At 46.0% G+C, this 12,168-nt stretch overlaps 1 protein-coding gene across 6 annotated transcripts in view; it reads right to left on the bottom strand.

The window, feature by feature from the left end:
* KHDRBS3 (KH RNA binding domain containing, signal transduction associated 3) overlaps positions 1-12,168 on the bottom strand; it is a 199,774-nt gene that overhangs the window by 181,019 nt on the left and 6,587 nt on the right. The window contains exon 1 of one of the 6 annotated variants that reach the window (XR_004300831.1): positions 11,935-12,103. The exons of 1 other annotated variant lie outside the window; for it this stretch is intronic. Coding sequence is in view for 1 of the 5 variants with exons in the window: in XM_032415614.1 (XP_032271505.1) it covers positions 11,935-12,022 (88 nt within the window). In the remaining 4 variants the exon portion in view is untranslated. 4 more of the 6 variants (XR_004300832.1, XR_004300834.1, XR_004300833.1 and 1 more) reach the window with 4 other exon arrangements.

The raw sequence follows: 12,168 nt of genomic DNA, 5'->3' as shown, positions 1-12,168 counted from the left end.
GCGCCCTGATATGAGGAATTCTTAATCTCAGGAAACAAACTGAGGGTTGCTGGAGTGGGGGGGTGGGGTGGGAGGGATGCGGTGGTGGGTGATAGACACTGGGGAGGATATGTGCTATGGTGAGCGCTGTGAACTGTGCAAGACTGTTGAATCACAGATCTGTACCTCTGAAACAAATAATGCAATATATGTTAAGAAAAAAAAATTTTTTAAGAAGACAGCAGGAGAGGAAGAATGAAGGGGCGGGAATTGGAGGAGGAGACGAACCATGAGAGATGATGGACTCTGAAAAACAAACTGAGGGTTCTAGAGGGGAGGGGGGGTGGGAGGATGGGTTAGCCTGGTGATGGGTATTAAAGAGGGCACGTTCTGCATGGAGCACTGGGTGTTGTGCACAAACAATGAATCATGGAACAGTACATCAAAAACTAATGATGTAATGTATGGTGATTAACATAACAATAAAAAATTTAAAAAAAGACATCGGTGTGGATAATAAGCTAAAATATAAGTGTGAATCTCATGTATCTAATTTAAAAATAAACAGGGTATACAAAACTCCCTATTAAACTTATTGAGTTTTGATTATAAAAAAAAAGAAAAAGTAATCATTTTATCATCGGGAGATAAACACCCTCGGGAGTTTTATGAAATTATTTTTTCTTATTACTTTGCATATTGCACATACTATGTTTTTAAAAGACTCACATCTTGCAAATTAAATCCCCAACAAATCAACATGTCCAATGTGTCATAAGAAATGGATATCCAAAATATCCATCTGAGAGGAATGAGTGGTCTGCAACAGAAACAACAATTAATGAATCATGAATTCCCTCATCCAAAGGGCACAACTCTGACGTGCCCTCCGTGTGGATGGCATCGGAAAAGAGAGGCGAGGCCTGGTCCCTGCTCCCTAGCAGCTGAGAGCAGGGAAGGGCGGGCAGACTACGGCCCAGTGCCCGTTTCTCTCAGTGTTGTCAGGACACAATCACACACATCCGTTTCCACACCTCTCTGGCTGCTTTTCTGCTACAACAGTGAGTTGAGCAGAATGTACAGCCTACAGAACACCCCCTCCTGGCCTCCTACAGCAAGTCTGCGGGCCTACACGCAGCTTCCCGTGTGATCCCCTGCAGACACACAGCCACCTCCCGCTGTCCAGAAGGGCCCAGAAGCAGTGACACCCTGGCAGCCCAGGTCCTGATGCTGAACGACCATCCCACACTATGAGAAACCAGGCTCCTTGGAAGAAATGGCTGATTTAAGAGCCACAGCACAGCAACGACAAGATGTGCCTGGAACAAAACGCTGTTAGGAAGTAAAAAAATACTCAAAAGACGTACGGGATGCTCCCGTCAATAGGACCCAGGAGCCAGATAAAGGGCTCCCCGATGGCCAAATCTGGGGCAATTTAATGGTCAATTTATACTGCGACAGTAAAGGATTATAACCAGTTGAATCAAGAACTTACTCGGACAGATGACCGCTGGAGGGAGGGGAGAGAGGGAGGAGGAAGGAGGGACAGAAACAATGGACACGTCCCCTCCAGCAGAATGTCGGGCAATCAGTGTAGAAAGAGTGAGTGAACAAGACCCCATTTCACAGCTAGCACAGTAATACTTCAGCTAAGAAACACTGGTGGATGCTAAAATCTGCAAGAGTTTAGAATGAGGAAGAGAATACTGACAGAGTCTCAGAGTAGCTCCCGCAAAGTACCAATGACTCACACAAGGAAAACAGTATCTTCCCAGCGGAGGCAACTGGCAACCCCTTCACCAAGTAACCAAACGTAACCTCACAGGTAACGGGACAGAGTGACAGTGACACCGTGCACCTCCTCATCTGAGTACTGAGGAGGACACACCACACCTCCGTGAATGTCCGCCAAAAGTGTACACACGTGAATCCAATATTAAGGAAACAGACAACCTGAACTGAGGGACATTCTACCAAAAAAACACTAGTGTGTGTAGTGATCAAAAATGCACGTCATGAACGGTAAAGGAAGACAGAGGAGCTCTTCCAAACCAAGAGACTAAAGACGCCTGACAGCCGATGGCACTGCGTGATCCTCAACTGCATCTTCTAAAGGACAAACGGGAGCAAAGAGCAAGATCGGCATGTGGACCGGAGAGGAGACCGTCGTACGAAGCAGTGATTAACTTCCTGAATCTGATCCCTGTTCTCTATGACTGCAGTTACCTAAGAGAAGGCCCTTAATCTTAGAAAACACACACCAAGGTACTTACGTTCGTCGGGGTCCGGGGAGGTGACACAGGCACCTTCCCCTCCAGGGCGTCAGGAACGTAAGTAAATACACGGACAGGACGGTAAAGCCAGCATGGGAAGATGTTCACAATTGGTGAATCCAGACAAACGGGCCTGTGGGGTCTCAGCACTACTCTTTCAACTCTTTTGTTTTAAAACTGTTTCCAAATAAAAGCTGTTAACGTCAGGAATAAGAACTAAAGGTGTTAACAATGGGAGGGGGAAGGAAAGAGAAGAGAGATGCACAGAACCACAATGCGCCAGGGGGAGGAGGAGGGGTACGAGGGTGTGATGCGAACACAGGGCAGACTGGAGTCAGTAATTAGTTGGGGGAGTCAGGAAAGGTCAGTGTCCCTGCCCAAGTGCTTTTCCCGCCTGTGGGGAGTGCTGCGTCCAGCCAAGTCCTCTCGGAAGAGCACTCCTCCTGGCCCTGGATTGGCCGGTCATTCTCTGAGCCCCAGAAACCCCCCCACCTCCTCCCACCGCAGCGCTAACTCACCCTCAGAATCGTTCCCTCTACATGTTTATCTCCCTCCCTGGATTACGGATTGCTGGATAAAAAATGTGAAATGATGATGATGATGACGACGACGACGACGAAGGCGGCAGTAATCACCTACCCGACACTTACTACACATCCCACATGACACTACCCAGCTCCCCACGCAGCGCGTGTAAACTGCTCAAAGAGTCCAACTGGCTTCACTTTTTTTTTTTTTTAAATGACCATTTACAGTCATGGAAACTGAGGCTGAGCAGGGATCGCATACCCAAGGTCACTACACGAAGTGGCAGAGTTGAGACGGAACTCCAACCTGACTGAAAACCGTCCCTCACCTCTCCTTCCTACCGAACAGCACGCTCCTCATCCCAGTATTTGTAGTTAGCAGCGGCTTGCACTTGAGAGGCAAAAAAAAGGTGAGAAGGACTTCTCTAAGTGCTCTGCTCTGCTCCTGTTTGTGAGCATACCCAAACTCAAAGCAAGGAGCAGAGGAGGCACAGGAGGGAGGAGAAAGCCGGCCCTAAGAAAACTGCCGGCAGATAATCTACTCCCAGGAGATAAGCAAGAGCTGAGGTAGGAAATTCAGATACAAAAGACACCATGTGAGGAAGAGAAATACATAAATGTGTAGTGAACTCATACTAGATGTAACAAGTATGTCCTGTATGTTAAAATCTTGAAGTAAAACTAAATAACATCACTGTCATTCCACCCCAACGAGCCACGAGGCAGGCATCACTGCCTTGCGCAGATAAGGAACACAGGCGGGAGAAACGCCTGGCCCAGAACACACAGCTACACCGAGCGGTGCGGGTCCTTCACAAATATCAGCCGAATAAATGAGTAAAATGAAAGAAAGCTCAGTATACATTCTGGAAGGCTTATGTACTCTATCCAGTATACAGCTCTGCTAAAATTACAGAAAATGTCATCGTGGCTTTGTCCAGAACTTCTCCCAGGTTTTGGCCCTGGTATGGATCAAGCCGCTGACCCCCGGGGAAGCAGGAACTTCTACAGCAGCTGACAAAGCTTTGGTTACTATTGTTTGCTTCCTCACGCAAATCACAGATTTTGACTCCTCTGCTCCAATGTAAACAACAGGACTATAATTTTCCCGCACAAAACGAACAACTTTGTGGCCAGCAGCCATCCATCAGACTGCCCTAACACCTTGAATACAGTTCTCAGTTCACGCTTTGGGGGCATTTTTCCTCTAGGGACGGTAAGCCCCCACCGTGACCTTGCACAGGCGAGCTACCCTCTAACTCCCCCGACTACCCAGGGCGAGAAGGGACCTAACTCCCCGGGGCTCCCCGGATTAAGGCAGCCACGTGTGAGCAGGGCCTGGGACACCTGAAGCACTCCAGACGCTGCCCACGGGACGGAAGTCATGCTTCTCTGCGAATACTGAAGAGAGCTACCGAGGACGCCTCTTAAAATCAGCAGTGTGGAAGACGGACACAGGAAAATCAAAAGCAACGCCGGCCTGTGGACGAGCCAGCACAGCTCGAAGCAGCTGCGGGGCGGACGGAGGGCAACCAGCTGTGCGCAGCGCCATCTCGTGGAGCGGGAGCGGAGCACAGGTGCCGATCGAGGGAGAAGGCCGAGCAGGCAAACCGCCCCTGCTCCCGCCGGCTTTCCTCTCCAGGCGAGCTCCGACCAACCGTGACGCCCCGTGTAAGATGTATATCAAACACGGTGCTCTCACATCCAGCTCATGCTCTTTATCAGACCAACGAACAACATCAGTGAGACGCCAGAAGCACCATTTAAAGTCCTTAAAGTAGCAGCAGGGGCTGATTGGTGAAAAATTACGGAAATGTAAAAAATGATGGCAATGTACAGCTTACCAATTCAGAGCAAGAAATTTTGTGCTTGTGGAGAGGAGCTGCTGAGGGTCCAGCTATGTTTTAAGAGGTGCAGTCACAAAGCTGTTTATGGAAGCTCCGGGGTGGAACTGAAGCTTCTGGGGCTACTGCGCCTCGAGCAGCAGGGGACAGCCAACCAGTGCTGCTAACTCCCCCGGGGTATCACTAAGCTTCCCAAGAATGAGTCTGTTCTTCAGTCTTTCCTGCGCTGGAAAACTAAACTCATTCTAATAACAAAAAATCACCCTGAGAGCTGAAACTAGGGGATTACGTTATTCTACGTTTTATGTCTGGAAAGTGACGCCAACACACACATCGGTCTCAGGTCATCATGTAAAAAGAGCAGGTAATGTTTACTAAGCACCTCTCATGTGTTACACACTGCACTCACCTCATGCCTGAAACTACAGCCCTGCAGAGGAGGTAAAAAAGCACTCCCATTTTAAAGATGGGAAACCGAGGCTCCCAGAAATAAGTAACTTGGATAGGCTCCAACTAGAAAGTCTTCACCTCCCATAATCACAGGCTGCCTCCTGCAGCAGCTCTTCCCTTGTTAAGTAACACTATTCCCCATGTAAATGCCATCCAGCACCCATTCCATGCTTCCCCTGGTCAGAGTTCCTGCCCCCTTTGGTCAGGCCACTGTGAGCCCCTCTGCACAGTACACAGTCTGCCCACTCACAGACCACCCCTCCCATACCGAGCAATTAATTTGAAGAGCTGCATGGCAGAGAATTTCCCATGGAAGTCAAAGATGAAAATCCAGCCGCGGTGAAAGCTTCCACCTGTACTTGGTGCTCACAGGTGAACTGTCTATTGTCTGGGAGGTAGGCAGGTAAGGATTTGAACCCTGGTTTACCACTTAACTTTCTGACCTTAGTCAAATAATTTGTTCTTCATGCCCTCACTTTTCTCATGTGTAAAATAAGGTAAAACGATTTACTCTTTTAACACTGTGAGAAAAATTAAGTGCAATAATGCACATAAAGCATCTAACCCAGGAAAAGTTCTTGATAAATGTTAACTATTACTATTAGCATTGCAAGGCAAGGATATTGAAACATCCTCCCCACCCCCAGCCCACTGCCATCAGAGAGCCAAAACCATTGTCTGTGAGAATATGTTCTTTTATGTTCTTGGCACTCTTTTCCCCCCACTTTTTGAGCCTATTTTTAGAAAATGGAGCATTTCTAAACATACAATAAACTGACTAAAAATCCCTGATACCATCCTTTTGACCAACTGTTTCTGTGATAAATACAGTATTAAAATATAAAGACCTCTGTGCCTCGGAGAGGTTCCTTCAAGACACACAGAGCCTTTGTCTTAGTGACTTTCCACAGTCAAAGTTTCCCTGTTTTCTCCCTGTCCATTGAAATACACATAATTAAAAATCCTTACCTTGAATGCCTACCTAAGACTGAGAAGTGCTGCCGGAGAACACAGGGAAAAAGTGAACTTGCCTTTTTGGTAAAACACATTTTAGGGGGACCTCTTTTAAAAATTCATCATCACCAGTGGAAATTCCTAACTGGCTTCTACTATAATAAAAATTTCATTTAAAAACAATCTCGACTTCTGTCCTTTTATCTGTTTTCTTAAAGTAACCTATCAAAACACTGCATACTCAAAATTTCAGCCTGAATATTTAAAGTTGTGTACCTTGACTGGGCAAGTTGCTTTACATTTTGAAACTCAGATGAGTCATTTGAAAAAACAAAAGAGGCAGGCAGGGGATAAAACCACCTACCTTGCAAGATCTTTGTGAGGATTAGAGCTAATGCATAGGAAGCACCTGGCACAAAGAAGCCCTTAATTTGGCAGCTTTTATCATAATCATTATCCCCAGTGCTAAGAAAGCTTCTACTTTTTGGTAAAAAATATAAACCATTCTATCTTCACTCAGTGGGAATGATGACAACAAGCAAAAGGGTCTTGTGCTCTCAAAGCCGCTGCGGGCATTCAGTGTGCAAGCCCAGTTGCTCCTCTGGTTTGGGGTGTCTGTTTGCCATCTGAGATCGCGGATTAACTCCTTCAGGTAAGAAGGCTTATTTGCCATGTAACAAGGGCTTCAAATTTCTGGTTTTAGTCTGTCATTAGGAATTTAGGGAAGGAGAGCTAACTGAATTAGCGCATACTGGCTTAATTAATAAGTTCCTTAAGAAGAAGAAAAGTAAATAAACATCCGATGCAAAGCAGACCTGCTAACATCTCGTTGTCTCCTGGGCCTTCTGCTGCTGGCCTCACGCTGCATCTCACTCAGAGCCTCTTTCTTTTGTGTCTGTGCCCCCATCAGCTGCCCTACGGCGACAACACTCTGAGTCTTCCACCCCCGTGAAAATTACAACACAACACTGAAATGAAGATAGGAGTGGAAGCCTGCAAGAGCTCCACGAGGTGCTCAAGACCAAGCCATGGAAGCCCAGGCCGGCCGCCCAGAAGCTGACATTCTCCCATGGAAGACAGAGGTCCAAATAACGTAGTGTAAGGACAACCACACCATCAGAGAAGTAAGCACCGGCTGCTTTGGGAAAAAATGGGCCACCTAAATCCATTTGGGGGGAAGGAAGTGATCACAGGAGATCCCTTAGAACAGAAATTCCAAGGGTGAGGTATAAAAAGGGATGCCATATAACTTGCCTTTCAAGCGCAGCCCAGCCATGAACTGCCAGCCCAGCTGGACCTTCTCCCTCTGCAGGCCAGTGTGGTTCAGGAAAGAAGAACAAAGCTTGCACCCTCACTGGGAGATTTTGCAAGTAAGTCACCCTGGGTAAGTCACTTTAGTTGTTGGAGTCTCAGTTTCTACAACTGAAAAATTGGGCTAATAACCTCTACATTTCTGGGCTGTTACAGTATTCAGATTACAGACATGACTCGGCACAGAGAAGAACCTCAAAAATGTCCCTAGGCTGACCAAGTTAAACCATCTAGTCACTCAGCACTTCAAAAGGACAGTTGAAGGATAGTTGAGGACCTTCCTTAGGAAAGAAGAGGGCATCTACAAACTTGACACTCACTCTCAAATTCACACATGTGAGAACACTCATTTCTCAGGAGCGGAGTCTGTGTTCTTCCCTGGCCACCTCCAGGACTGAGCCCCAGGGCCTGGCACGGCAGCTTCTCAAGCAACATGTCAGTAATGACCAGATACCAAAACACTGTGACTCCCACAATCACTGGATCACCTGGAATCACAGTACGCTACAGGAAACTCAGAAATGGCATCCCATCCATTTTCTTACAAAAAACAACCAAAAATTCGGAAAACCCTAAGAAAAACAATTGAAAACTAAAAAACCACAGCCTCCTTTGGATGAAACAGAGAATCACACTCTACATCTAAATATAATTCTGTAATTTCCATTCTCATTCGTCTCTCTTACTCCACATGTCTGACAACAGTCAAGCAAATCACAAACATTTTCCAAAAGGGGGTCACCAAAAATGAAATGTTAAGCCATCAGGTTTTGTTGAAAAAGAGACACGGCACATCGGGCTAAGTACTGATCCTCCCTTTATACATTTTTACCCCTCACATATATCCTAAGTAATGCTAAGAGTACTGATATTAGAGAAATTGATGTAAGATGAAAAATTATTATTCTGAAATACCATCAGAGAACTTTATCAATCTGGACACAAATAGACCACGTTAATCTTGAATCCTTTGCTCCACTTCCTCTTGTAACCAACCACTAAATATACCTTGGCAGTGAACCAGCCACCAATCCATATATTATATCAGATAATTAAAAATACAGGGTTATGTAATCTTATTTAATGGTTACTTGGCTTGGACTGAAAACCATCCAAAGCAGTAGCAGAGAGCTGGATTAAATTATAATGCATAAGACATTTCTAAAGATGTTTTTCATGAGAGTCAGCGCATCCCCTACTAGCAAATATAATACAAAACATGGGACGCTACTTTCATCTCCAATTAAACCTCCTTGGCAGGAAACGGCAATGTCAATTCTCTACAGGCATGGAAGTGAGCGAGGGGGGTGATACCAAAGCCTATTTTCTTTGATTCAGGTTGAACATTAAGTAAACATTAACCGTTACATTTGGTAGAGAAACAAAAGTACTCAGTATTTAGGGGGGAGGGGAGCCAGTTAGCCTTAGAAAATAAAAAGTCAGCAACTAATGCCCATCATGAAACACAAGCCTGGGGAAAGTATAAAAGCCGAACTATATGAGCACAGGAGCATATATCTTGATGTCATCCCACCTCAAGTTCTTACCAAAGATTATTAGAAAAAAAAATAATTCAGCTAGGAGGCTGATCAATGTTTACAACTACTGAATTTTTAAAAAACGGCAACACCTCATTTATAAACTGTTTCATTATCATAATGTGTTGATTATGAAAGTAATAAACTGGTCACAGGAGGGCTTTAATTCAAAAATGCCTCTTGGCCGGAGCATTAAAATCCTGTAGGATAAATCTGCTACCAATGTTTGTTTCTTCAAAAAGACCACTAGATAAGAATAGACACTTTTTTAGAAAATCAAGATAAGTCAACCAGAAACAAGCGTATTAATGATATTGATTTCTGAAAGGTTTTAAATTAGCACGTGCGAAGTATTTTATTCTATCTTTGCGGGAAGGCATAAGTGGCAAGAATAATGGCTTTAGGAGACCGAAGACCTGAGTTCAAATTAAATCTCAGCTGCCCACAAGCTTGCATAACTGGGTTCCTCAGCTGCCTCCCCAGAAAAATGGAGACATCAGTGTCGACCTCACAAGAGTGCAAGAGTGAGACAGGAACTGGACATCATGTACCGTTAAGAGCCTTGGAAACTTGAACACACTCCACACAAACATGAGGTATCGCGTTCACTGCTGACCATTGTCACTGCACAAGTTACTGTCGGAACACTAACGCCAGTATTGAAATTCAGAATAAACTCCGAAAAAAATAGTTTTTTTTCAAGGCAAAGAGTCAAAAACATAGCTAAATAAGAATAAAAATACTTTTCTGTAGCCAATAACAAGACACTTGTCAGATTCAAAATCAAAGTTTTCTAATAACCATTCAAATTCAGATTTAAGATACTATTTTAGAAATGCACTTGTAATTCTGGCGTTACATAAATGAGCATGATTAATATTTTAAATGATAGGGCTTTGCTTTCTGGATATCAGCTTATGACTTAAGGGGAAATATGTCTGTCTGAAGTAATCTAAATTAACAGTAATAAGAGCACCTCAGTAGCACCCTTTCCTTCTTTCACATAATTGTTCAAATGTACTTCTTACCCAAATTACACTTTTTATGGGAAAGTAAGGTAATCAGATTTAACATCTAAAAAAAAATACTAAATGGCAATATTGTCCAATATCTGTTTCAAGTAACTAGAGGCCATTAACACCAGTAGAAACAGAAACCGAGAGAATTCTGAATGTATTAGCAACACGGTACTGCAACAACATGGCACAGAGAAAAAAAATAACTTTCAAAATAAGATAACTCATTACACTTTTAGTTAATCTGTTTCCTTAACTGAGTACAACATTACTTTGTCAGCTTTATTTAAAAAAAAAAAAAAATGCACTTGATTCCACAATCTAGGATATTTCTAATGCCACTGATCTCACACAATGTACAAAGAAATTTCTTTCACAGAAATGACAGCCCAGCAGGCAACAAAAAATATATGTAAATCATAAAGAGCAAGGAGTACAAGCCTAACTGCAGAACAGTTCAGAAGAGCATGGGAATAAAGCTGAAAATTCTTTTTCTCTAATTTAAGAATGTAAGCCCATCACTTTTTCACAAGCTCACTTAATTAAAGAAATAAAAATAGGCTTGCAATTAAAATGGGAAAGCTCTATAAACCGATTTCTGTTCAACCATTCAAACAGCATTCATGCTTAAATTCTTGGAGATACTGAGTCTCTCCACGACCACCATCAGTCGACAACACCCTACTCTGAAGAACTGGTTGAAATAGGCAAATGCTGGAGGTTGCTATTTTAAAATATAGACATCTATATACAAATAGAATATGTCTGCCTCATCTTTCACTTCCAACAATAAAAGAGCCAGGGCCAGCATTAAAATCAGCAGACCCGATTTAACTCGGGGACCACAAACTGTCACTGCACGGAGTGATTCATGCAAAAGGTTACAGATCTGACCAGATAATGTTTCTGCCATCACCCAGAGAAAAAGCAGACCAGTGGCCCCCAAACCCATCTTTATCTGAAACACGGATTAACAGATACAGAAGCAACTGAGGACTGCTCCTGGGAAGGCAGGCTTGATTTACCATCCATCCCAGATTACTCAAGAAGCTGGAGGAAGAACAAGCCAGGAAATACTGTCCTAGGTAGGCACGCCTCCATATGTCCCTGTATCCCGGTGCCCTGCACTTCCCAGGACTGTTCACACCCTGAACTGGCTGAAGCAGTGCTGAGAGGCATAGGCAGCAAAGACTCCTTGCCCAGTCTTCCCAACCCCTAGCCAGCCCCCAGTGAGAGTGACCCACCCAGAGCTTCCCAAAGAGAAGACAGGCAAGCCAAGAACGGCGCAATTGCGTGGGCCTCTTCTCCCCTACCAAGCCCTCCAAGGGCCAGCTTGCAAGCCTTGACTGGAGCTGCCCACCCCCAGGGAGGGCATACCACCCTACAAGGGTGGCTATAGCCTTGGCATGGAAGAACAAGAGGGAAAGAAGAGGAACTGGGCTCTGCCACTAGGACCGCCAGGTCCCTCTCCTCTGAAATGCTCAGGGTCTGACCCCAAACCTCCCCCAAGGTCCTCAAACTTTACTAACAATGCAAGCACCTGTTCCCTTCACCTCGTGTGCATTTCATCTCCTCAGATCCTTCCATTTTGCTCCAGCTCTTTCTCCAGTTCCCTGGACAAACCAAACACACTAGGATCCCTGAGTCCCTCACAAACTCCCCTCCAATGAGATCATTCAACCCCCGCCCCGCCATATCCCCCAGATGTTCGCCGTCCCCCACCCACAAGTTTCCCTCGGGTATCCTCGAGTCCCCAAAGATCTTCAAGTCACATCCAGCCTTCTGCCCCCCGTGCCAAGCCTCCCAAAGGCATATCTCCTCCCACCCCCCACCCCCCGGTATCCCACGTTCTCCCAGGTCCCCACCCAAATGCCCCCAGATTGCTACCTGGGTCCCCGCCCGCCTCCCAGGTCTATTTCCAGCCAACCCCACAGGTCCGCCTCCCAAGCGCCCCGCATTTCTATCCGCTCCCGACCCTCCCCTGTCCCCCGGCCCCAACGGCCGCTGGCGACGGTTAACGGCCGGCCGGCGTGCGCTCTCACCTTGGTTCACCAGCCGCAGAGCGTGCGTGAAGGAGGGGTCCAGGGAGTCCTTCTCCGCCATCAGCTCCGGCAGGTACTTCTCCTCCATGCTCGCCGGCCGCCGGGCCCGGGACGCCGACGCGCGGCAGGCGAGCAGCGGCCGCCCCACAACCCCCGACCCCGCCCGCGCCCCAGCGGCGCGCAACCCGGGCCAGGCGCCGCGGCCGGGGCGCGGCGGAGCCAAGCCGGGCGGTC

This window comes from Phoca vitulina, unplaced genomic scaffold (assembly GCF_004348235.1).
Source record: "Phoca vitulina isolate PV1807 unplaced genomic scaffold, GSC_HSeal_1.0 scaffold18, whole genome shotgun sequence".
NCBI lineage: Eukaryota > Metazoa > Chordata > Mammalia > Carnivora > Phocidae > Phoca > Phoca vitulina.
The sequence above is the reverse complement of the archived record's forward strand: the minus strand, read 5'-3'. Positions and strand labels throughout refer to the sequence as shown.